Raw genomic sequence first — 27,415 nt, 5'->3', positions numbered from 1 at the left:
CTGCCCTTAATTGGTCGATTATAATTTAATGAAATATAAAATAACCGCAAATATTTGCGTGAATTTTAAATGGTAAAAGAGAAATTAGTTCACACGTCATGTAGTAAATGAATACAATAAACATGTAATTCGTATTTTATTAATTTACAATCTTAATAATGTATTAAATACGTCAATCACATTTATCTACTTTTGGTCTGCCGTGCTTGAAAAAAAAATCATACATGGCTCCCTTGAACAGAAAAGTTTGCCCACCTGTGCACGAGATCGATTTTGTTTCGAGTGTGTGCTTAGACCTTTAATTCCCACATCTCGCATAATACTCCAGTCAGCTGACTTACAGACGCCATTTTGTCAGCCATTTCCTCCATTGAGCCACTGCCAGCCAGGCGTCTGTGCGCACGCAGAACCCCAGGACGCTGCGTCTCTCTCCGGCCTTCCAGCAACTCCCTGGCCCCCCCTCCCCAAACCCGGAGCTCACGGAAACAACACCGGCAGCGGTAGCGGCAGTTCAGCAGCAACAAGCCCCGGGTGGATGAGATACGCGTCTCTCGGCTCAGTCGACACCCACCGGTACCACTGACACCCCTGTCAAGAACCGAGCATGGCTTTGAAGATTGTCAAAGGGAGCATCGATCGGATGTTCGATAAAAACCTACAAGATTTAGTACGTGGCATCAGGAACCACAAGGATGATGAGGTAAGAGAAACGTAACAAAAATAACGTACCCTGCGTTCGAACCTTTACGTCACCCCCTCCTATTCCCCGCGTTAATTACCGTTACGTTTGGCATCTGAATTAACATCAAAGGGCAACCAGGCTAAAATGCTAGCGTCAAAATGCTCCGCTGACTGTCAAATTAGCCGCTTAGCTTCTCTCAGTACCCAAACAAGACAATCTCCGTCTACTAGAATATTTGCTGCATAAGAATAGGAATAGCGAACAACCGGAAACGTTTATGTTTAAGTCTCCCTTTTTTAATCTAAAGAAAATAAGGGGGAAAAAAGCTTAATTTATTGGAGTGGTAAAGTTAGCTAGCTATTGTACAGCTAACTACAAGAACCCATTTTACATATCCCAGTTCTTAATGTGTATGATTGCACAATAGTAAAAAAAAGTTGGGTGTCTGTCTGTGTGGACGAAAAGGAAATCAGTGTTTTATGAGCCGAGACACAAACATTACATTCGGGAGTGTCACACTGTACACCCAATAAAAATGTGATCATTTTGCTTATTTCATTTTTTAAATATGATTTCCATTTCCTTCATCTCCTAGGTTCTCCACGTTTGCAAAATTTGCCTACATTTTCAGTTGAAGAGAGAGAAACTACATTATATCGTTGTTAATTCTGAATTAATACAACGTTTTTTTAAAAATGTATACAATGAAAGTAATGTTTCACCTTCTCGTACACGTTTGACCAGCAAGTTTGATATTTTTTTCAGCACAGTGCAGTGGTCAGCAACTGTTTATTGTACCAAGTAGTAGTTTTACATAAAGATAAAAAAACAGGGAGCACAGTTACATGGTTATTAATATTGTGATAGTAAGTCAAAATGATCTGACGAAGGAAGCTGTGTCAGTAACAATCAAAATTATAACATTTCTTGTCACTCATCAATGAACACAGTGGTGTGGGTAATGACATCCCCAAGTGCCAATATCTTTCACAGAGAACCAAGATGAACAGTAATATAACATTATCGGCAGAAGATAATGCTGGAAAAACTGCCGTTGACAAGACTAGCATACTCGAATATCTACTATTTGCCTGTCACCTACGCTGTGTTTGACCTTGTCCATTTGGGTTCTTGACAAACTCGTATCCAAGGTTATGTATACACATTGCAGCTTTGGGCCAGGTGTGAAATTTGGAGTGTTTTCAAAATCTCACAAGAGCAGGTTGAAAGTGGCCTTGTTTGTTGGAAGAGAAGCGACTATCATTGTGTTTCTTTTTTGTTAGCTCACCAGCGATTGACGTTGCGATCCGGCTGGTGTTCATCTTTTTTTTCTTTTTTTTTTGGTCAATGGTAACTCAACCTTGCAGGGCCCAGTTAAGGTGATGGTTGCCCAGCCAACAGGGAACAGATCGTTAAATTATTAATGCTTGCGTATACTGTATACGTGAAGACATCTCAAAGTTCCTCCGAAAGCTGGGGCACGGGTGCCGCGCCGCGCTGGTCCTCAAGGGCAACAGTCCTTGATCTTTTAGATGTTTCAAAAGACCTAATTCAAATGATCAACTCTTTAGCGAGCTCGGGAGGAGCCTGATAACAATCCCGATCATTAGAATGAAACATGTAGGATTGTGGCCCTTGAGGGCGGCAATTTAACAGCTGTGTCATCGGGCAACCTCCAAAATTAACATTCCAGGGCACCGATTTTGTTTACAATGCTTGTTCTTGGGAAAAAAATCCCCTGTTATCAAAACATGTTATGAAAACACAATTTTAACGTGTCCAATATTAAGGGAATACAAAAATAAGGGTACTTAGCTGTGTGTGAATATCTTCCAACTTTTTTGCTTTGTTCATTCATTCCCGTCATACATTTTTTAAGATAACTGAAATTCATTTAAATGTGGTCAATTGTGACAACTATTTCACTTATTTTAATTGGTTCTGAATGGACTATTATAGTGGTGGGTGAAAGCATGGTGTAGGTCTGCTGATAGTTTTGTCTGTCTGCATGTGTGAGTTGAAACAACACCCAACTCACAGACACGCCTCCCCTTGTCACTGTGCTGTCTCATGACTGCTTACACATGACCGGCGCCCGCTCTCACCCTCTTCGGAGTTTTGAGTTATTGTCGGCTTTCGCTTGTGCTTCTCCCACTGACCATCGTGGAATGTTGGGCCAGTGTTGTCAATTTTTAATTACGTAGATCCGGGCCGTGTGTTTCCTTGCTGTATTGTAGTGCTGTAGGTGGAGGTGGTGAATGTCCAATCTGTTGGAATTAATGTTCTGGATGAGGCACACTGACACCCTTTTGTGTTTCTTTCTTTAAGAGAAAAAGGCAAATCAAAATTTGGAAATGCTTGATTTTCTTCAATACTGATGTACAGGAATATAAATCCTCGCATGAGCCAGTAACAACAACGCATGACATGTTAAATCTCGAGAATATCACCGAATTGAAATTGCAGCTCTGAAATATATGACTTTGAAATCTTTGGGAATTAATTTTTTTCTCCATTTAATCTGCCCCGAAATTAAAAATAAAAAAAGGTCACTGTTCTCCATTTTTTTGACCTCATGTTTGGAAACGAACCAATGCTAGCTGGCATGCTAACTCGGATTGAATCGAAAGTTTCGATAATTCTTTTGTTACTTTATGTTATTTTATGGTTTTTGTTTTATTTATTCCCAGAACTTTATACATGGCAACTTTCATAGCTGTTTGTAAATGTTCAATTTGGAATAGTTTTATAGTAATATTTTAATGTTGAATTAATTCTCAACGACTGTTGAATGCTGTGCTAAATGGCCCCAAAATATATTGTGCAGTATATATAAAATCCAGTATGTGTTTATAGAGATGGAGAGATGGATAGATTTTTATTGCTATTGCAGTATTTGTGTAAACGTGATATTGGTGTAAAATGCAGAGACAAACAAACAAAGCCCTCTCTCCAACAAATATCTTCTCAACACCTGGTGCTCATTGCAGTTGTGTTTGCTGTTCCAGATCTCAAATTGGGTTAACCTTTCCAATTGTCTGCCTTGGCTATTTCCTGTGCAAATCAGGTAGAAAAAATGGGGGAAAAATCACACAATGATATAATCTCTCAGGATAATTCCTCAGAGACCTCTAGTGTTTTTGCTGATGATCATGAATGTGGTTGAATAAATAAGTTATGTATACCTGCATTAGACAGAAATTCAGCATTTAAATTGTGATCTGCTTTACTCTTTTTCACCCTGTGGCAAAAACCCACATCATTCCACCTAATCTGATCTGGTGTCTACTTGTCCCGCCTGCCCCTTTTGTCCGCCCTCAGGCCAAGTACATCTCCACTTGTATTGATGAGATCAAACACGAGCTCAAGCAGGACAACATCGCCGTCAAAGCCAATGCCGTATGCAAACTCACCTATGTAAGTATATTTTTGTGAAGCAGTCACAAGTACGCAACGGTGTAGATAATTGAAATTTTGTTTTTCTGATTGTTACAACCATGTTTGACATCATGATTGAGATCTGAACTGTTTAAAGGATAACCAACACTGACATCAGAAAAACGATTTATTTTTGTTTCATAACTTTGCTGCGGTGAAATGTAAATTTCTCCACTGCGAGACTAATGCAAATCCAATCCAATACATACATACACATATATGTACATACACACGCACATATATATATACATACATATACATACTAAACATACCCAAAACCACTGATATCAGGATAAAATACCCAAAACACGCAGGATGATATTTTTAGTCAAATGCCAAACACCAATAAAAATGACTTAGTGTCTAAAAACTACTTCAAATTGAACACGGAAGTGGCCAGTTTCAGAAGGTCCCGCCCCCTTGTTCGTGGTGTCACGCCAAGACATCTTGCCTTGCTCGAGAATCAAAAAAATGGCTTCAGATTCGGAGAAGATGCTTTCTTGTTACTCATCTAGTTATGAATATGATTCAAATAGTTCTGAAGAGGAAAGCATACATGTTTGCAATCGATTAAAGGAGTCCTTCCATATCAATTCGAGCCGTCAATGACAGCATGTAGTGTCCCAAAAAATGCAGAAGATGGCGACAAAGCTCCGTGGAAATGGGCTGATTTGTCTCCGGGGAATTTTTGTCCGCGAATATCAAATAATTGTCTCGGTGCAACACACAACGATTCACCATTGCGTTATTTATGTGTTTTCCTTCTAATTTCGCCATCAACACGGACCAACACGAAGTTTTCAGACCAAACAAAGTACCCAAAATGAATTGTGTGTCACTTTCTCGGTCAGGGGTGTTCCTTCCGTGAGGTGATGTCAGAAATCGTCACCAACTCAAAAACAAGACTTCCGGAATATTCAGCGCATGTCTTAAAACGTAAAATATAGCTATATGCGGTGGAATCGTTCTAAAATACGCTCAGTAGAAGTTATTTGAAGCGATTTTACAAATTATGGACACAACTTGTCTGGGTGCGTCGGTTGTCCTCTAAAGGACAACCGACGTCACTTTTTTGTTTCCTAACTGACATTAGAAAAACGTTTTATAGCATCTAAAATACCCAAAACACGCAGTATGATATTTTTAGTCAAATGCCAAACACCAATAAAAATGACTTAAAGTGTGTAAAAAATACTTCAATTTGAAACCGGAAGCGGCCAGTTTCAGAAGGTCCCGCCCCCATGTTCGTGGTGTCATGGCAAGACGTCTTACCTTGCTCTAGAATCAAAACAATGGCATCAGATTCGGAGAATATGCTTTCTTGTTACTCATCCAGTTATGAATATGATTCAAATAGTTCTGAAGAGGAAAGCATACATGTTTGCAATTGATTAAAGAATTTATTCCGTGTCATTTTGAGGGGGGAAATGTAGCACCGAATGTGTGTCATCTGGGGGGGGGGGGGTTGTAGCACCGAAAAGAGGCAGAAGAGGGCGACAAAGCTCCGTGGAAAGCTCAGTGGAAACAGGCTAATTAATTCCTTACAATTTTTGTCAATGAATATCAAATAGATGCTCAGTGCCACACACAAGGATTCACCATCACGTTATTTATGTGTTTTCCTTCTAATTTCGACATCAACACGGATCAAAGTTTTCAGACCAAACAAAGTATTGCAGGTGTTGCAAGGTATGTCCTTTCTCGCTGAGGGGCGTTCCTTCAGTGACTTAGGGTGAGGACTCGTCACCAACTCAAAAACAAGACTTCCTGAATATTCAGCGCAAGTCTTAAAACGTAAAATATAGCTATATGCGGTGGAATCTTTGTAAAATATGCTCAGTAGAAGTCATTTGAAGTGATTTTACAAATTGTGGACACAACTTGTCCTGTGGCCTCGGTTATCATTTAAAACTCGGTGTCAAAGTCAAGGCCCGGGGCCAAATCTGGCCCGCCACATCATTTTATTCAGCCCACGAAAGCAAATTAAGCATACCAAGTGCCATGATGCTTGCTGTTAGGGTAATTCGCCATACAAACATCTCTAAACATCGCTCTGTAGTCTGTTTACATTTTGAACTTCCTCATACGTCATATCCTGCCTTCCTTTACATGATGTCGCATTTTCATTACGTCACATTACTATGCGCCGCATAAATACTCCTGCAGCCCGGTCGTCTCTCTCTCTCTCCATGCTCGCTCCTCCATCCACACCGCGATGCCCGTGCTTTCCCAATTAAATCAACTTTCTGTTCAAGACCTGGTTCCCTGCTGATTTAACCATCGATCTCCATCTACACCCGTCGAAGCAATGAACCAAGGGCGAACGATAAAAAATAACCCAACACTTGCTGAAGTTCTAACCAAAATTTTAAATAGTACCATGTAAACCAAAATAACGGTCATTATTTGGCTTCAAATTGGAAAACTAGTTATTCATTAAATTGTTGTGCGCACTAGATGCACTATGTGAACGGAATTAAACATTCTAATGGCTTCCCCAAATTCATAACGGCCCCCGAGAGGAAACCGTAACTACAATGTGGCCCGCGGCAAAAAAATGAGTCTGACATGGTTCAATCCATTACAATAAATTTCCTTTTTTAGCAAATGGAATGAAAGTTGTACATTATTTTGCTTCTCCTTTTTTGTCCTTGATATTAGTGTTAATTATTGGCAAACATGGGTTTTGAAGTCCATAAATTTGAGCAAATAATTTTGAGTTAAATTTGTTCCTGCTTTGATGACGACCATGTTGGGTAAAGTGTGTGTTTTATTTCACATAACCATGACCGCGGATGCCCACCTGCAATATTAGATAGGAATAATGAACCTCCTTTCTCTGTGAAACAGCTTCAGATGCTGGGCTATGACGTCAGCTGGGCCGCGTTCAACATCGTTGAAGTCATGAGCTCCTCCAAGTTCACCTACAAGGTAAAAAGTGGCGGTACGTCGGTTTGCGATGATTGCCCCTCTGTACTGACGAGTGAGTCGACGAAATGCGGCAGCGCAATGACTTAAGTGCGATTCTGCTCCCTCCGCAGAGGATCGGCTACTTGGCGGCCTCGCAATGCTTTCATGAAAGCACTGATGTCATCATGCTAACCACCAATCAGATTCGAAAGGTGAGCCGGCTGCACTGCTTCCGTGTTTGTGGACGCCCAAGTCGTATCTTGCAGATGTTTGATTTGACAATCACCGACCAACAATATTACTCTCGCCCACGCAGGACCTCAGCAGTCCCAATCAGTATGACACGGGCGTAGCCCTCACAGGCCTGTCTTGCTTCGTTACTCCCGATTTGGCTCGCGACCTTGCCAATGACATCATGACACTGGTGAGCTATTACCATCACAGTTCATGACATGGTTTTTTTTTCATTCTGCACTGTTGCACTTTTCAGCACTCTTTTATTTCCATCTGTAAGATGAAGCTAAACACTTGATTTTTCTCGGAATTGCATGTGACTGCAGAACTAAAATGATGTCCAGGAGTTCTTCAGTTTTCCGCAACATGTCATTTATTTATCGAATTTATGTATTAATCAACAGTCAAGGACCAATAATCTACTAAAGGTCCAATCCTACTAATCTGTTTTACTCATCTTGTACATCAGTCATACCTTGTTATACTCTTTTCATAACCAACGTATCCGCCGCCATGTGCCGACACGCCCCTGCAGTGGAAATGTGACTTATTTTCCATTATGGCCGTTATTTTCTCTGTTCCAGATGTCTCACACTAAACCCTACATCAGGAAGAAAGCAGTTCTTATCATGTACAAGGTGTTTCTCAAGTACCCGGAGTCCCTCCGTCCTGCTTTCCCCAGGCTCAAGGAGAAACTGGAAGACCCAGATCCAGGTACCACCATAGTTTAGATTCCCCGGGTTTACGTGGAGAACCTAGAGAAAATCATTAGATAGCATTCAACATTTTGTGGAGGCTATAATGGAGATTAAAGGAGATGTGCACTTGCCCCCTCCCCAGGCGTGCAGTCGGCTGCGGTCAACGTGATCTGTGAGTTAGCGCGCAGAAATCCCAAAAACTACCTGTCACTGGCACCGCTCTTCTTTAAGCTCATGACTTCCTCTACGAACAACTGGGTCCTTATCAAGATTATTAAATTGGTGAGTCACAACAGGACGTGGATATCCGAACACACAGAATCCGTTTGACTGCCCTGAAAATTGTGCTACATAATGTCCTGGCTGCAAAATTTGACACACGTGACCTACTACTGCTTCCTTTTTCATCCGTATGTGACTCTGATTGGTTTACAGTTTGGCGCACTCACCCCTCTGGAGCCCCGCTTGGGAAAAAAGCTGATTGAACCTCTCACCAACCTAATTCACAGGTGAGATCACCTCAAATGCTCCCCTCTGACGGTAAAGTAGCCCTAAAATGGCCACTCACATATTTATAATCTGTGCTCTCCTTCTCATTTGCAGTACATCTGCCATGTCTTTGTTGTATGAGTGCGTGAACACGGTTATTGCAGGTCAGTACTTCTAATGCATATAGAAAAAAAGACTTGTTTTCTATTCAAAATCACGTTAATTGATTAGTTCAAATGGACTTTATTTTTTAAATCCCATTGATTTTTTTTTTTTTGTTAAAAAATGCCATTACGAGTTGTTTTCACAATCTAACGTTTCCAGAAAGTCTGATTTCCGCTCCATTCTGTTTTGCAGTGTTAATTTCCTTATCGTCAGGAATGCCCAACCACAGTGCTAGTATCCAGGTACGCTTCTTAGATCTGCTCAAGCCTTCACTCTTGTCATGCGCTCCTTTTCCACTCTGGTTTATGCATATTGCATGATTTGACTGTCCCCCAACCTCCTCTTCCTCCTCATCCTACCTCAGTCACAACAGTTTTGAAGTCATCTTCCATTGATCTGTTTGTTATTTGTTAACTTTGAAAGTGTCGCTATGTCATTGCGTCCCTATTTTGGCATCACACTTTCTCTCTGTCTTCCAGCTCTGTGTACAGAAACTGCGAATCCTGATCGAAGACTCTGACCAGAACTGTGAGCCCTCTGTCAATGCCTGCAGTGTGTCATTTTCTCATTGTCTGCGTGTTTCTCACAAGCCCACCCCCCTCCCGCCACTTTTTAAAGGATTCCACAGAGCCTCCACCCGAGTCTCGATAACTTGAACTACATAACTTTTTTTCTCGTAGGGCCTCTATCGATTTGAATCGCATTCACCCTGAAAAAAAGATTGTTGGGATTCATCATAGTACGACATGTACTCCTTTCCTCACATTGCGGATTCGTTCGAGTTATCTGGACTGACCCCCACTTAGAGGTAGTTGTGTCTGGAGTAGATTGTCAAATGATGGTGCGGGCTGCACTGGGTGATCCTCACAAACCGCTGAGTTGCTTTTGAAAAGAACATATTTGTGGTACTCACCAAGCTGAACATTTTTACCACCAATTTGTTGCTTTTTGTACCATATTTCCTCAATATAATTGGATGTAGCAAGTTCAGGCAAACAATTACCTCCTTCCTATTCACACCCGCACTCTGAAATTTGTCCATTTGAAGGAATGTCACTGTCAATCCTTCTTTTTTTGACTGATGACTATTGCACGATTTAGCCCAGCTCAGTGAAACTCAGCCGTTACAAGCTCCAACTCACCCATAATACAACATCATAATACAGTAAAGTCTCGTTATATCGATATCGGATATATCGATAGTCCCGGTTATATCGATACTATTTCTATGCACGCACGGAGAAAATTACATGCAAACAGGGTCGGATATATCGATAGTCCCGGTTATATCGATATTTTTTCGGACTCCCTTGAATATCGATATAACGAGACTTTACTGTATTTATGATGACAAGCGCTGTAGAAAATATTGAACGGACGGCCCATTTGAATATTTTCCCAAAAGTAAGTACATCCCATCTCTGTCCGCTATTTGCGGGATTATGGTACATCACAAAACTCATTTCAGAGGGTATAACTAGTGGGATCAAATATCCAATCAGTCCAACCCGAAACCCCTGTTTGAGTAGTGTAGATTGTGAACCTGTACTTGAAGATGTTATCTCTTTCTCTAAATTACATCTGAAGTTTCAAAGCTAAAAAGTAGATGAAAGAGTGACCTATTTCCAGAGTTAAAAGAATGCAGTGAACAGGAATAGATACAGAATCAGCAACTATTCATAATAATAATAATACATTTCATTAATAAGTGCCTTTCGATTCTAAAATGGCATGATAATCATGAGCAGAGTTTCCCAACCTACAATTTTACATTAAAAAAGTGTGGCTTACCAGCAAAGAAAATGTTGACAAATAAGTGAAAACCATTTTAAAATAGACACCACAAAATGGTGGTGAAGCACTCAAAATAGACTAGTCTTCAATTTGGATGAAATTTTGCGAAAACAATACTCAACATCATGCAGTTAGCATATACACAGTAATGAGCAATAGTACATAAATGTGTGTTCAATTATTGACTAACGAACCACTACGACTCACTCGTATGAGCTAGCATGCTAGCTTAAGTAACTCGCTCACGCAAACAGAGGCAGAGCATTTAATTGTTTTGTACTGTATTCTGTCTCTCATTATAAGTTGCCGGGTAGTAAAAATGATTCATTAGTCGTACAAAATAATCATGTTTGGATCAATTTAGAGAAAATTAATTGATTGGGAATCCCTGGTCTAGAGGATTTGTGGTAAACTTCTGCCTTTCTTTACCCAATTTAAACTGAATGACACAAAGCTTTTTATCGCTGGGTTTGTCACCATCGGTTTCACAGCCCAAAGTACTTTTGACGTGATCGGAGTCTCATGCAGCCGCACGGAGGCCACACTCCTCATGGCTGCAATGTATTCACAGCAGCCAAAATTACCACCAGTCTTGATTAGAATGTGAGAGGCTTTTGTCTCTGATAGTGAGACCATAATTTCGTAACTCGGCAGGTTTCACATGGCCCAATGTGTGTTTTGTCTTGTACATGTGTTTGTGCGTCCTTTCCATTGTTCTATGTGTTTTAATAATCTTTTCCGAATACATATCACATAGCTACAGCTAACTGTAACATGAATGCAATATTAACATTGAAATAACTCTGGCATTGATAGTGGAACATTTCTAACCACGGCATGGCTATATTCTTCCTACTCAAGTCGACTCAGCAAGTGTTTATGTGTGAATATGTTCCTTCAGTGAAGTATCTGGGCCTTTTGGCCATGTCCAAGATCCTGAAGACCCATCCTAAGTCGGTGCAAAGCCACAAGGACCTCATCTTGCAATGTCTGGATGACAAGGATGAATCGATCCGTTTGAGAGCCTTGGACCTACTCTACGGCATGGTATGTGCTGTTTTTCAATGTTGTTTTGATTATGTTTAGGATTTATTGAGTGTGAATGTAACGGCACACCAATAAAAAAAAAATACAGCGGTACATTAACTTAATTTGTTCCTTGACCACGCCCATGACAAAAAAAAAAACAACTCGTTAATTTCAAGCAGCAGTCCCCAAATCTTGTTGCTCTACAGACCAGTATAATGCCAGACAATTTTTATTTATTATATTAACTGAATGAAAACAGTGGTATTTTTGAAACATAATAATAATAATAATAAACATAAATCATGATACAAGGTAGGCCGCATCTGGCCGCAACGCTCTTTGGTCGCTATGGTAATGTTTAAAAGTGTCTTCAAAATAAAAGTGCATGAAATACAGGACTCACCATCACCGCATATTATGCCAAGTGGGCTTAGCGCTTTGGAATCTCGTTGAGATAAATTTGTATTTTAAGTAGGACTCTGTATATTGTCTCTTAAATGTAGCCAACTTTTTTCTGAAAAATTGTACTCAATGTACTCAAATATGCTCACAACTTCACAGTCAGCCGCTGTAATATTGTCTTTCATAGTGGATCATAAACGTGTGAGTCTTGTTTTGGTCTGTCTACATGTGTTATTTCACCATTCGTTCCAACTATCCATTGCTTAACTCATTCACTGCCATTCCCATGACCTGGAGCGCTATTAGCAAATGTGTTCATGTTTTGGTTTTTCTTGCGGGGGTGCCTATAAAGCACTGGTCACATCTCTGTCAATGTTTTTCCCCTCCCACGGAGGGGCAGCATTTGCCTTTTGTACAGCCGCCTCCACTTTCAATGCAGATAACTCTACAACTAAGTAAGCTTGAAATAAACTTTTTTTTCTGATGAAAGAAGAGAGTCTAAGGGTTCTTATGCTGCACCGAATATTTATGTAGTTCTAAAACTCAGTATTCTGTGGGTTTTGCAATTTGAGTGAAAATTACAAAAACCCTGGCACTGGAGTGGACACATTTTTGCACATCATGTGGCAGTGAATGAGTGAAATGGTTAAAACATCTTCAGCACAAATAAATTCAGGAGCCCGTTAGTAAGTGATGACACATTCTGACTTGAATGATAACATTCAACATACATTGTCTGGCCAATTCGCGACTCGATTCGACATACCGAGGATTCAGGCACAGCCTACTACAGTACACTGTATTCCTTTTCAGGTCTCGAAAAAGAACTTAATGGAAATTGTGAAGAAACTGATGCTACATGTGGATAAAGCAGAAGGAACTACATACAGGGACGAACTGCTCACAAAGATCATTGACATTTGTAGCCAGAGCAACTACCAATACATCACCAACTTTGAATGGTTCGTCTGCCTCGACATCGTCGCCTACACAATCGTAATTTTCACATGATTTTCAGCTGTATTTTTTTCTCGCATGTGTACCTGACAGGTACATCAGTATCCTTGTGGAGCTGACCCGATTAGAAGGTACGAGGCACGGTCACCTCATCGCCTCTCAGATGCTGGATGTCGCTATCCGGGTTAAAGCCATCCGGGTGTTCGCCGTGGCCCAGATGGCCACCCTGCTGGATAACGCTCACCTCCTGACTGGGAACATGCAGAGAAACGGCATATGTGAAGTTTTGTACGCGGCAGCCTGGATCTGTGGAGAGTTTTCGGAGTATGTCGTATTCTTTTTCTGTCATGAGTTTAAATGAAAAATCACATGTGGTGTTTCAGTTATTTTTGCAACATGAAAATATAAACCACTGCTCTATTATAAAAAGTCTTAGACCCACACTAAAAACAAAACAATAGTATGTTATGTTACAAATTTAGAATGCAAAAAAATAACTTGAGTGATCATTTTTAGACACCTGGAGAACCCATTGCAGACGTTAGAAGCCATGCTGCGGCCAAAAGTGGCTACTCTGCCGGGCCACATCCAAGCCGTGTACGTGCAGAACGCCGCCAAGCTGTTCGCCACTGTGCTACAGAGCCAAAAAGACAACACAGATGGCACAACTGCACAGGAAACCAGCCAACTAATGATAGACCGCCTGCCACTTTTTGTCCAGAGCGCCAACCTGGAAGTGCAGGAAAGGGTAAAAATGATCGTAGAAATGTTTCTTAAATCAAGAGGGCTTATGGGAACCTGTTGATGACAATTCTTTTTTTTTTCCCTATGCTAACTACACTCCATAGGCCTCTTGCATCCTGCAACTGGTGAAATACATCCAGAAACTCCAGCAAAAAGAGGTTGAGGTAGCGGAGGAAGTCATTGCATTGTTTGCCGGAGAACTCAATCCTGTAGCTCCCAAGGCACAAAAGAAAGTGCCTATCCCTGAGGGGTGAGTAACCGCGTTTTCATACGAGGACTAGTCCAAATGTCTAGTAGCTTTTACTAAGCGTGGGAGCTCAAACTTAAACTGAAACAATGTATTTATTTCGATAGATTTTCTCGCTCCATGTTTGGTGAGCAAAAACAAAAGTAGATTCATGATTTATTTATTTTTTTAGTCTGAATCTGGATGCCTGGATCAATGAGCCTCCATCAGAGAGCGAGTCTGAGGACGAGCAGCCCAAAGCTATTTTTACAAAGGAGGAACCCAAACATTCCCGGCCCAGACACACGGAGGTGGACGAAAAAGAGCTGGCAAGGGTGCGACTATCAACTATTCAATAACTTCACTCTAAGGATCTTTTGCCATCAATATAATAACCAAAATACATGGAACCTTTTTATTTGACCTATACAGAGAAGGGAAGCCAGGAAACAGGAACAAGCCAACAACCCGTTTTACATCAAGGCCTCTCCATCCTCACAAAAGGTTTTTTTTTTGTTTTTCTCCGCTGTGACTTTGTTTCTTCAGTATATTTTTCTCTCAGTTAATTTATTAGATTATGTGTGTCTACAAGTAGATAAAATAGATTTATAGGTCTCACAAAGTTAGATATTTTTTACAACCAGGTCGATCAGGATACCCCTGGAGTGGAGCACATCCCAGTGGTTCAGATTGATCTAAGTGTGCCTCTTAAAGTACCAGGTACGACGTCCCATGTTATTTTTGTCATCAATTTGATTGCATGCAACACATTGCACTTGTGTATGAACTTATTATGAACTTGGAAGCATGTGTATCAGAATCATATTTATTGCCAGGTATCTGGAACACACAAGGAATTTGTCCCCGGTAGAACACGCTGCACTAGTATCATCAAAAAATGGGAAAAATGGACGCACTATACAGCTAGTGCTGTCATCTTTTTGATTTGAAAAAGCTCTGCAGTGTTAGCCACCGGTATTAATCCATATTCTCACCACCACACTGCTTTTGCACATCACCTCCCCACATGGGTTCACTATACTGGATATTCACCCGCTCATATTGTGATTTATCATCCTGAAATAATACCCGAGCTAGTTGATAGTTGCTGAAGAGCTGTGCAAAGCACTTTGTTTATTTATTTATTTATACAATAAAATTCTACAATGCACACTTACATCTCATTCACACTTTATCTTGGATGGAAGAAAATTATTAAAACATAATAATAAAAAAAAATTATCAAACTAAAACTAATCTAAACTCAATTTAGACACAGCAATTTCGGAAACAATTACCACTGAAAAACCCGTTTTCTGATAAATTTAAAATACAGGAATTGGGAAAATTAAAGTCAAAAGGAAATAGAAAATGTTGAGGACATATTTTGAATGATCAATAAATAAATGTATTATCCTGGCATTTAAATGGAACCTGGTTGTAAATCGGATATTACCTGTATAATCTCAAAACAAATCATTTTTTCTTCCCCACTTATATTTGAGGATGAAATCGTGTTCTCTTAAACCCTCCTCCTTGCCTCAGGCCTGCCTATGTCCGACCAGTACTTGAAACTGGAAGAAGAGCGTCGGCAGAAAGAGAGAGCCGACAAGAAAAAAAAGGAGAAAAAGAAAAAGAAAGAAAAGCGCAGTGGACGGGAAAAGAAACACGACTCTGGTCCGGAGAGTGAGGAAGACATTACGCCGGCGCACATGGTCGACATTGTCACAGAGGAGATGCCAGAGGTGACCATGTCACTATTTGATTTTGGGCTCGGGGTCTGAGGTTTCAAACATTGCAACATGGGCTGATGACGTGTGCTTTTTATTTTTTTAGAAAATTCTGATTTAAACTTTTTGATCTTGTTTTCCGTTGAAAAATCACCAAATATTTTGGAGCATTCATCGTTCTACAGCAAAAAATAAATAAATACATAAATAATAACTTCTTAGTCAAATGTCATTGTAAGTCAAATCAGAATGTTTTGGAATCTATATATATATATATATTATATTAAACATGATATTTTTATTGCTGTTGTAATGTTAAGTAAACATTGCGTGATATATATATATATATATATATATATATATATATATATATATATATATATATATATAAAAACATAACTCGTAATCTTCACCTACTTGGGATCAAAGGTGTTCAACATCTTAGTGACTGTAGTTAAGAAACTTTTAATTTCTTCACTGCGAGACTAATAAAGGCTTATCCAGTAAATGGAAACTGAAAAACCTGCTTTAAAAATGAACTAAAACTAACTTGGCAAGGTTTGGTGTGATTTCCTCTGTGATTAATTGTATGTTCATGTTGTCTCTGCGGTAATTCAAGTGATTAGTCGCGAAATATAGGGACCAAATTGCCTCATTGGGTCGTCATCAGGGAACTCACTACGTGTTTACAACCTGCATCATTGTTCAAGACGGAACAGAAAATTGAGAGTCATCAAGGTCATCCTTCTTGTTTTGATTGATCTCCCTCCAGAATGCCTTACCCAGCGATGAGGATGACAAAGATCCTAATGACCCTCACAAAGCCTTGGACATTGACCTGGACAAGTGAGTCAACATTTCCTGATGGCAAAGATATCTTAACTTCAATAATATCTTCAATTGAAGATGAATCTGTTCTCATAAATCAATTTCAGTGTGTCTTGGGCTTCCCGGTCACCGCCGAGTTGACCTCTTTGCCCTTCCTTCCTTTCTCTTGACTTTTTGCTTTCTTGTCTTCTATGCATACACACACCACCATTACTGCCCACTTTGCACGGGCAGCTTGGTGGAAATGGCGGGGCGCAGGTGAGTCGCACCTCAGCCATATGACCTGCCGCTCCAAAATGCATCTTCTCTCCCGTTTTGTATTTCCAATTAGCCGGCTTGCTAACATTGCTTCTCTGACTGATTTTTAGTGCTCGCAATTTTTCCCCCTTTTCTATATTGACTGAATATAACCTTTGACCTGGTATTGTTATCCAAAGTGCTTTTCTTAAGCCTGGTAAAATCAGCATTATTCCCTGAATGACTTCTGAAAAAAATTGCCCATCAAATAAACATTTTACGTTCAATCACTAAGGGGGTGCTGCTGATGTTGTCAGGCTTTGGTTCCCGTGTAGTGGCGCCTCAGAGAATCTGCCTGTAGCTTTCCCAGATGCCTCTCAATAGATAATGAATGCTGCAAAACTCCTACGAGTCCAATGAGAGAGTGTTGCATTGGTAGAGATAACAATTGCATGGCATTTTCACTCACAATAGTTCAAGCCATACCTGAGAATTCTTCAATGGACTTCTAGCTGTAAGAAAAATCAACTTCTGATACATATGAAAAGATTTGAATTAACATAGTTAACCCCAGGCCTAAGCCAGAACAATTATTTGCATTATGTCTATTAACTGTGTGCAAAAATGGGTCATTTTCAATCAAATTGCAGGACACATAGAATATTTAGTTTTAGGACTACATAAACACTCATTGCAGGGTTAGAAACCTTAGATTCTTCTTTTTTCCCCCAAAAAAGTTATTTCCTAAACTATATGGGTCTGGAGTAATCTGAGCTTGAAATGGTGCCGACTGTATAATAATACGACTACTACTACTAATAATAATAATCCATTTAACTTATATGCGCCTTTCAAAACTCTTTACAGTCACAGGATATTTTTTCTTTGCGGGTGAGCAGTGGCAGCCACACGCGCCAGCGTTCACTCAACATAAAGTAAAAAAAACAAAAGGCAAATGCTGCCCCCTCGTGCCTTCGGTCTGACAAGCACTTTATTGGTACTCCCCCGCAAGAAAAAACAAAACCCAAACAAATTTGGGAATGGCACTCCATGTCATGCTTTTCAAATCCCGAATGAATTCGGGAATGGCCGTGAATGAGTTAAATATGGCCATTGCACTTCTGAATTATATTTTTTGTGTTGTAACATATTACATTGTTTTATCCAGGCCTCTTGCAGACAGCGAGAAGCTACCAGTCAGGTCTCACCGTCCAACAGAAGTTCTGAAAAGCCCAGACAGAGGCGCCGAGTGCACCTTGCAGGAAGCCAAGAGGAGCAGCAAAGAGAAGAAGGAGAAGAAGAAAGACAAAGAGAGGGACAGGAAGGTATGATTCGCTTTTGAATAAAATAAACGCCTCGAGCATGATTATGACATTACATTCAAAATATTTCAATAATCCATATCTTTCATTTGCATTTGGCAGAAGAGCAAAGAAGAGAAGAAGAAGAAAAAACACAAACATCAAGAAAAGGGGGTGCATCTTCTCGGGCATCCGTCAGACGAGGAGGTCGTCCAATCAGAAGGACCGAGCGAGACTGTGGCCCCTCCCACTTCCACAACTCCCGAGGTATCTGAGTGATTATTCACAATGTCATATTTCAGGGAGCTCGTTTCTTTTGAGTGTATGCAAATTGTTGCATGAATAAAGACAAAGAATGGAGTTTTCTTTCGTTGTATCCTTTGTGGTGATCAACGGTAGTAAGCTGCAGAGTGCGTTTGGCCCTTCCCTGCTCTCAACTCCTCGCCCTACTGTCCTTCCTCTCCCTTCCCTTGCTCTTGTAGGTTTCAGATCTGGATTTCTGGCTCTCAAAGGCTCCAGTGCCCAGTGCCCAGGTTGAGTCACACCCCTCTTGTCTTTGCCAATCCTCCCTACCCCCCCAATCGCTTAGTTGTACTCATGCTCCCTTCTCATTATAGTCGTTTTGTTTTAATCATCTTCCACACGTCAGCTTCCTCTCTTTCACAGGTTGCACAACATAATCCCCCCTTTGTACGCATGAGTGGCTTTAATGTATGTCATACTGTTCATCTTCCTGTTTCCTTTTGCTCCGTGAAAGTGGTTCATCCGTTTGTGGATGTTGTCATTATTACCGTATTTTGCGCACTATAAAGCGCACCCAAAAGCCTTCATTGCCTTCAAAATATGACCCCGCACTTTATAATCCAGTGCGCCTTATTTATAAAGTAATATTGAGCCACAACAGGTCTCGCAATGACTGTCAGCAACACTTTTTGGGCACGATGATTAGAAATGGCGTTTTTCTGCTTGTTTTTTTGTATTGATTGTCTTAAACGTAGTGGTTTATAATTTGCTGCCATCAGATGTCACCAGTCCCTTAAGAAGTTCCAAAGTTCTTAAAAGCGCAAATGAATCTGTACTTAGTCAATGTGACACCCCACAGAGAAGTATCTAAAATGATTTCAAATGTGTCTTAAAACTCAAACTCCCATGCTTGAACCAAGAAAATCTATTGTCTAAAAGTGTTCCATGTCTTAAAACCGTGAGACACTCCTAAAATAACCACATCAGCTCTTCTACTCTCTCTCTCGTTTGGTGCGTACTTTAATCGTCCCACAATGGGGAAATTTGAGTCAGACTTGAGGTCGGAACTGCTCTCGCCTCAACCCATCGCTTTTGCGGTCCTTTTTAGAATTTTTTGGGGGAGGGTCGTTGGGGGTAATGGTCTTGCAAGAATGATAACTGGAGTCTGCCTCTGATTTTTTTTCACACTTTTACACTCTTCTGCTGTTTCTTGGTGGTCCATTTTGCTTTTCTTATCACAGTTTTGGTCTCAAAACTTATTGTGGTCAATCCCTTTCCATGCTATGAATGGATTCACGGGCGAAACTTCTGTTGCTGTCATTTTTTTCCCCACTCATGCTAATTAATATTTTTGTGTGGTTACAGGAAGCAGTAACAGAAGCAGAAGCACCTTCCGCGCCAGACGCAGCATCTGGTATGACACCAACCTCTGATCCCGATGACACCAAGGATGCGGAGTCTGTGAGTCATCGCCTATGATATCATCATTTCCTGGAAAGAAAAAAAAGATGTCTGCTGCGCTTACCGTTCAATACACTCTCTCGCTCTCATCTCCTCGCGGTGTTGAAGAAATCATCCAAACATAAGAAAAAGAAGCAGAAAAAGGAGAAGGAAGAGAAGGACAAGAAAAAGAAAAAGAAGCACCATCATCATCATCATCACCACCATCACAGCGATGGAGGTGGAGAGGGGAATGTGCACAACGGCATGGTGGAGGAGGAAGAACCTCTACCTGTAAGTGACATAAAAACATTTTTTCGATTGTCCGCACCACAGATTGTTTTTTAAATCATTGCCTAATTTTAATATTATAAAAACTCATCTTTCATTTCAGCCCATGTCCAATTACTGCCTGCTGGCGGAGAACACTTATATCAAGATGGTGAGTCATCGGGAATCGGGATACTTCAACATCGCGGTTAAACGTTTGTGCAACCTATGAGTGAGGCTGTCTAAATAAGTCTCATATTCAAATCTCCCTTTCTTTTAAGATGATGGAAGATGCCGATCAGGTACTGGCCCAAGTTCTGTGACAGCCAGAATTTATTATAACTCCTGTCCTAGATGTGTATTCTTTGTTTTGTTTTTCTTCTGCATCGATTGGCCTCCCCTGTGCAACAGAGCTGCTTTCTTTTCACCAATTCTTTCTGTTCCTCCTTTTGTATTGTTTTCTCAGAAAGAGCGCGTGTGTGATTGATGCTACGTGCGACAAATTATACTGTTTAACCTCCAAGGTTGATCGCAGTCTTGTGTAGTTGACGGGTGGAGGCACATCCGATCCATTCAGTCTTACCGATGCTCACGGTGATGTTGAATTCACCGCACTATAAGGCGCATAGAATGAATTGAAACTACAATACGTGGCTGTGGTTACATTTTGTGTCCACTAGATGGAGCTACGCAAAAAAAGAATACGATGAGAATCCCGCTTTATAGAAAGCGTTCACAGCCATAGTTGTACAAAAGCGCTTTTTTTTTTTTTTTTTTTTTTTAATATTGTTCCCTCTATAATAAGGTTGACTTTTAAGATAATGGATTGCTTTTAGATGTGCTGCATCGCGTGGAAAATGTTACTTTTATTTTGAAAGTTGCGCTTAACGTTTTACCTGTCCACATTTGAACGCTATTAAAAGCGAGCAGGCGCTACAACTTGTCTGCAATGTCACCAGACAGTATTTTGACACATAATTAAGAATATTTCTTTATTTGTTTGTTTGGATATATTGCATTAAATAAAAAATAGGTGTTTGTTTTCCTTAAAAATTAAAACAAAAGGATTTGTATTATGTTCATCCTATCTACTTGATATCTAATTTAAAAGATTTTTTTCTTCCAGACAGTGTATTTTAGGTGTTAATTCAACACCTAAAACGTAAAGAAAATAATCTGTTTTAAATTAGATTTGGAGATATATATAGATTTGACTCTAAAGTGCTTGTCTTTGGTGGTATTTGACTTTGGAGGTTAGACTGTAGCCAACCAAATCTCTTTCACCCCTCTCCCTGCCTCAATTGTTATCTTACCTGTTCAGGTTTGTCTTCTTCTCAGGTATACGACATCCAGGGGAACTTGCAAGATGGCAGCCAGGTGGTGGTGTCAGTCATCTTTGAGAACAAATGTGATAGCTTCCTGAAATCCATGGAGTTCAACGTGCTGGACTCTCTCAACTCCAAACTGCAAAAGCCGGAGGGGGCGGGTGCGCACGACGGCCTCACTGTCCCTTTTCAGCTCCCGCCTGGTCAGTTGCTCTCTACGATGCGTCGTCCAGTTTGTTTGCATGCATACACTTACTTCACACTAATATACCATTAAAAAATATTTCTTGCAGACAGACATATGCTTTCAGTTTTATTATTCGTAACGATTAATTAGGCCAGTTTTTATTTTAGAACTGCATCTCTTGCTGTGGTTTAAAAAAAACTGCGGCAAAGAGATGTTGAAGATGCTCTGCCCAAACTAACAACAGTTCTCTCCTATCACAGGGGTGTCCAATGAAGCTCGCTTTGTGTTCACCGTGCAGAGCATCGTGATGCCACAGAAACTCAAGGGAACGCTTACTTTCATTGTCAAGGTCAGAAACCAAGCGTGACATTGTCAAATTACGACAACCTGAATGTGTAACTTCATATTCCAAACAGATTGATGTACAATAAAAATGATTTCCACTGTATCAGAATGAAGACTCTTCAACTCATGAGAAACTGGATTTCAAACTGCACTTTACTTGTACCTCCTACCTAATCACCACTCCATGCTACAGGTGAGGACCTGTAAAAAAATTACTGAGGATAAAGAATACTATTCATGCCTGTAGTGTTTATTTCTCTCCACAATTTGTGTTCACCTATCAGTTGATTTAAATGGGAGTGGGGGGGGGGAAACTACCACTAACCATTTCATTATGATTTCAAATACAGTAAAGTCTCGTTATATCGATATTCTCGGGAGTCGGAAAAAATATCGATATAACTGGACTATCGATATATGCGATCCTGCGGCATGTAAATTTTCTCCTTGCGTTCATAGAAATAGTATCGTAATAAGCAGTACTATCGATATAACCGATATCGATATAACGAGACTTTACTGTATAGCTTTCAGACATCATGGACATTTTAAATAAGTAGTTTCGGGGAAAAAATCTGCTTCCATTTTTATTATAGCGGAAATGTATTGCTTTGTGGTTGTTGCTTTTGCTAGTGACGCATTTGCAAAGCTGTTGGAATCCGGGGACCTGAAGGGCAGCTCTGTCAAACTGGAAGGCATCAACATGCCCTTCCACCACCTTCTGGCCAGGATCTGCTTCCATCATCACTTCTCCGGTACGCAGACACAACTTGATCTATTTCAAAGGTCTCGGTTGCTCAATCACCAACGTTTTAGTCTAGCACAGGGCAAAGAATGATGAGGACACAATTATATGGCCATCATTTTGCTTTACTATCTTCATTTCACATTATGCACAGCTCTCATTTATTGCCCAGTGATCAAATTGTAACATTTTTGTATCATATTTTGATGCATTGTTATGCTTTGGGAAATATTTGTCTGAATTTTGGGAGGGCCTGCAACAAATTAGAGCATTTGAAGGGCAAATGCGTCTTTACATCCAAATGGTTGGAAGGTCACTCTCAATAAATCGTTAAATTGTGGGCATTCCTGCCCACAAACTCGTGAATTTTTGTTGTTTTCACTCAGTTGTGGAGAGGGTAGACTCCTGCGCCTCCATGTATAGCAGGTCTATCCAGGGTCATCATGTTTGTCTGCTCGTCAAAACCGTGAGTCAAACTTTTTTCTCACTAATTATTTACTGTATTTTTTGGATTATACGTCGCTCCGGATTATAGGTCGCACCAGCCAAAAAATGCATAATTAAGAAAAAAATATATATATATATATGTCGCACTGGAGGATAAGTCGCATTTTTGGGGAAAATTTATTTGTGATAAGATTTCTGATAGCCGTTAAGCGCAACTTTCAAAATAAAAGTAACATTTTCCACGCGATGCAGCGTTTGCGTTGCATGAAGCGGTAACACCAAGAAGGTCCTCCTGCAAAGCCGTTTATATTCATCTCCTTGGCAACAACCTGGGCGTGAAGACGCAACTGCACCGTTTACACACCTCTCCCAGCTGCACGTTGTTCAAGCACCCATGCGTGAACTCCTTCCTCCAACTGCGGCCACCTCGCTTTTCGCCCGCGATTAGCTTTTTTTGTTTTCTTCATTTCAGTAAGCGTAACCTCTGCTTTTCGCCAGTCCCTTACAAGTTTTTCACTCACTCCAAACTTTCTTTCTGCTGCTCGATTGCCGTTTTCGGCTGCATATTTCACTATCTGCAGCTTGTAAGCTGCAGAATATGACTTTCTTTTCGGTGCCAATTTTGTTTGCCATTGTGTTTATAAATAACAGGTGTTACAGAAAAATCTGACCCTCCAGAAACCGCGACCGCACGGACGACAGATTCTGACGGGTCACAGATTTCCCTGTAACACCGGTTATAGAAATGTGTAGGCTACTGTCTCTGCGCTCACACATTTTGACGGCTCACAGATGTTTCAACACCACAATATCAGCATAGGCCTAGAGCGCGCTCTTGCGTTTTAATGTGAAAATAACATGTGAAATGATATACAGTAATTAAAAAAAAAGCATATATAAGTCGCTCCGATTTATAAATCGCACCCCGACCAAACTATGAAAAAAAACTGATTAAAACCTTTAAATATTCAAATTTAAATTCAAAAATTACATTGGTATTTTCTCAAGTACAGGCTGTGCGTTAATTTGAATTTCCGAACACATGCGCCGTTGATTCAGCTAACAAGTTGCAGTTGGATGAAAAAAATGGCAGAAAATCCACTTCAGGATTTTAAAGTTGACGAAAAATGTTTAATGTTGATGAATGACACTTTCTTGTCTCTCAGTCCAACCAGACGGTGTCCATCGACGCCAAATGTGATGAACCCGCACTGCTCGGGAACGTGCTGGATGAGATCAAACAGACCTTTTCTGAGTGCTGATTGTGTCCAGAGTTAGCCCAACATCCTCCCTCCTCGCTAAAACGCATCATGATCACATTCAAAACACTGCGGCCGGCAATCCCGCTGTCACCCTATTTATTTATCTCCTCTTATCTTCTTTACTCTTCCTGCCCGCAACACTATTGAGCACTGGCTTGACGTCATTTTACAGACTGGCAGTGTTCTCGCTCTGTTGATGTCCCCCCTCCTCAGCTTATTCATTCTCCTCCACTGTCACACGGCGTCATTTTAACATCTGGATTTTTGCCGTTGATGGTTGAATTGCATTTTTACTGTTTTTGAACTATGCTGTTTGTTGTTTGTTTTTTTCTGTGTCTGTCTGAACACCTGTTTGCACCTCCTGTGTGTGTACGTCCGTGTAAACGTCCAACTGTTTCAGCCTTGAAACCAAGTGACTCTCTCCAAATTAAAAAAAGAGGAATTCATGCTCCATACGTATTCTCTTCTTACCTTGAGGCCTGCGGTACATGAGACTTTAAAGCAACTTGCACTAATCAAAAAATGTTCAGGATATTGAGCTAAAATAATTTGACTTTTGGTAAACATATTGTAATGGGCAGTATGATAACTATGCTTGGGATATCCAATCCCAACAGACCAAAATGGCAATACACCTGAACACCAGTACCACCTAACACCAATCGGACGCACCAATTTGTTTAGTTGCGTCATGTTATATTGGATGACCTCAAAAGGTGACCATGCGTGTTGTACAAATAAATTTCCCCACCCAGAAAATTAGATAACCACAAACTATCTCACTTTAGCATTGTTCAGACATTAACTATCTAATCCATTTGCTAAACAAAAGAGCAGCACATCAGATGCTTTCATCTGATCTTTACTTTGTGGGGATGACTTCTTTAGCATCGCAATAGACATTTATTTGCCTGTGCCTTTTAAACATACATTCTAGACACGGGACAATTTCAGCCATTGAGGATTTACGTGTTCAGGTAATGAGATTTGTGGCAAGGAAAAACCAACACAAAATTGGGTGCGGATGATGATGCTTCATATTAAATTCTGGCTAATTAAAAGTTGACAAATTCATTGATCAAACATAATGTGCGAGAACTTGACCACTGAGCCTATTTGAGCCCTGTCAAAAATGTTTTTTTTTCCGCCAGTAAAGAACAGGCTTAAAGGAAAATTTAGTAATACCAACCCACAAATGTTTACGGGAATACTATAGACATGTTTGAAGTGCCTATGGTTGCCCATTTATCCCAAAAGCAATTTTTTCCCAAGGGATCCCAACACTATTATCAGTATTAGGCGTCACAGCTTTTCCATTACCATCATGGCAGGCCAAAGCGCTCTCAACTAAAATTTCTGAAGTAGCAAAGCTCAAGACTAACATTAGCATCTTTTGTTTGTTTGTCCACCATCATGTGAAAAGGTTCCTTCACTAGTCTGACTACATGTTTGATCAGCTGTAAAAATATCAGGAATGTCCATCAAAAACGACCTATTCATGGACTTTCTCCCATCTTGATTGTCACCTACTTCGAATCATTATTGCATTACGACTTGTATATTGCATGATTTAGGAATGTACACTTTTTTAACAAGCTTTTTCTTTCATTGGACATTTCCACCTGAATTGCCATTCCATTTTCTGTTGTTTTCTCTAGTTTTTTTATGAAGTATATAGAGTAGTTGGACAATGATGGTTTTGTTTTTTATGCATTCTAATGTTTGTTGGGGCTGGGGTGGAATAAATTCAATAGTTAAATGATTTAAATTATTCTGACACAGATTAGGATAAAGTGGGGTGTTTAAAAGATATCAAGATGAAGAGATTGAGGGCTCCCAGTTAAGAACCGGGCAGCACTGAGGGACTGCCTGTCTGATTCCCTCTCGGTTCGCCTCTAGTGACCTTTCTCATTCTTTAATTGTGACGTTGAAAGTACTTGCTGCACCACAGATTTCCAAAGCTCCTGTCATCTTGTTTCCTCATACTCTCCAGCTGTACAATGCCATGTTTCAAAAGGGGAGATGTGAATGATCCTCATTCCCTGTAAAGATACCCAACTCAGTCAAAATAAAAACTATAAGATGTGACTATGCCTTTTACTTATCTAAACATTTATCAGAATTGAAAAAGGCAAAAGCGTTTGAACGTGTCCCTCGTGGAGTTCTGTGGAGGGTACTTCGGGAGTATGGGGTACAGGAGTGGCTGATACGGGCCGTTCGGTCCCGAAATGACCGATGTCAGAGTCTGGTTCGCATTGCCGGCAGTAAGTTGGAATCGTTTCCAGTGAGGGTTGGGCTCAGCCAAGGCTGCCCTTTGTCACCGATTCTGTTCATAACCTTTATGGACAGAATTTCTAGGCGCAGCCGAAGCGTTGAAGGTTTCCGTTTTGGTGGCCTCAGTATAGCATCTCTGCTTTTTGCAGATGATGTTGTACTGTTGGGGCCTTCAAGTGGAGCTCTCCAACTCTCACTTGAGCGTTTCGCAGCCGAATCTGAAGCGGCTGGGATGAGAATCAGCACCTCCAAATCTGAGACAATGGTTCTCAGTCGGAAAAGGGTGGAGTGCCCTCTCCGGGTCGGGGAGATTTTGCCTCAAGTGGAGGAGTTTAAGTATCTGGGTGTCTTGTTCACGAGTGAGGGTGTAAGGGATCGAGAGGTCGACAGGCGGATCGGTGCGGCGTCTGCCGTGATGCGGACTTTGTACCGATCTGTCGTGGTGAAGAAGGAGCTGAGCCAAAAGGCAAAGCTCTCAATCTACCGGTCGATCTACGTCCCAACCCTCATCTATGGTCACGAGCTATGGGTTGTGTCCGAAAGAACGAGATCCCGGATGCAAGCGGCCGAAATGAGCTTTCTCCGTCGGGTGTCCGGGCTCTCCCTTAGAGATAAGGTGAGAAGCTCGGTCATCCGGGAGGGGCTCAAAGTCGAGCCGCTTCTCCTCCACATCGAGAGGAGCCAGATGAGGTGGCTCGGGCATCTGATTAGGATGCCCCCGGGACGCCTCCCTCGTGAGGTGTTCCGGGCATGCCCCACTGGCAGCAAACCGCGGGGACAACCCAGAACACGCTGGAGAGACTATGTCTCCCAGCTGGCATGGGAACGCCTCGGGATCCGCCAGGACGAGCTAGAAGTGGCTGGGGAGAGGGAAGTCTGGGCTTCCCTACTGAGGCTGCTGCCCCCGCGACCCGACCCCGGATAAGCGGCAGAAGATGGATGGATGAAAAAGGCAATGTACATAACTCATGGTAAATATGGATGTGTAGTAAATTGTACTATACTGTAATTCT

The 27,415-nt window shown here is 40.9% G+C and overlaps 1 protein-coding gene across 5 annotated transcripts; it reads left to right on the top strand.

Moving 5' to 3' along the window:
* The first annotated feature begins 359 nt into the window (after positions 1 to 359).
* On the top strand, positions 360 to 26,216 carry ap3d1 (adaptor related protein complex 3 subunit delta 1). Of its 5 annotated transcripts, XM_089000137.1 has the most exons (35): positions 360 to 700; positions 4,004 to 4,099; positions 6,971 to 7,051; positions 7,162 to 7,242; positions 7,347 to 7,454; positions 7,849 to 7,978; positions 8,105 to 8,244; positions 8,398 to 8,471; positions 8,566 to 8,615; positions 8,809 to 8,858; positions 9,096 to 9,144; positions 11,312 to 11,457; positions 12,655 to 12,803; positions 12,892 to 13,122; positions 13,315 to 13,546; positions 13,647 to 13,792; positions 13,962 to 14,103; positions 14,201 to 14,272; positions 14,413 to 14,488; positions 15,314 to 15,513; positions 16,271 to 16,344; positions 16,561 to 16,584; positions 17,732 to 17,888; positions 17,988 to 18,131; positions 18,347 to 18,397; positions 19,473 to 19,568; positions 19,677 to 19,841; positions 19,942 to 19,989; positions 20,099 to 20,119; positions 21,156 to 21,345; positions 21,590 to 21,678; positions 21,782 to 21,867; positions 22,308 to 22,429; positions 22,806 to 22,885; positions 24,033 to 26,216. In XM_089000137.1, exons 1-35 carry the CDS (start codon positions 605 to 607, stop codon positions 24,126 to 24,128), a joined length of 3,792 nt encoding a protein of 1,263 aa, XP_088856263.1. In that variant the 5' UTR covers positions 360 to 604; the 3' UTR covers positions 24,129 to 26,216. The 5 variants fall into 5 exon arrangements, with proteins under 5 accessions (XP_088856263.1, XP_088856265.1, XP_088856266.1 ...); XM_089000139.1 differs by lacking the exon at positions 16,561 to 16,584 and having other exon boundaries at positions 361 to 700; XM_089000140.1 differs by lacking the exon at positions 18,347 to 18,397 and having other exon boundaries at positions 361 to 700.
* The last annotated feature ends 1,199 nt before the right edge of the window (positions 26,217 to 27,415 follow it).

This window comes from Hippocampus bargibanti, linkage group LG07, assembly GCF_051943395.1.
Source record: "Hippocampus bargibanti isolate YZ-2025 linkage group LG07, ASM5194339v1, whole genome shotgun sequence".
Classification (NCBI taxonomy): Eukaryota; Metazoa; Chordata; class Actinopteri; order Syngnathiformes; family Syngnathidae; genus Hippocampus; species Hippocampus bargibanti.
This window is presented reverse-complemented; position numbering and strand designations above follow the sequence as displayed.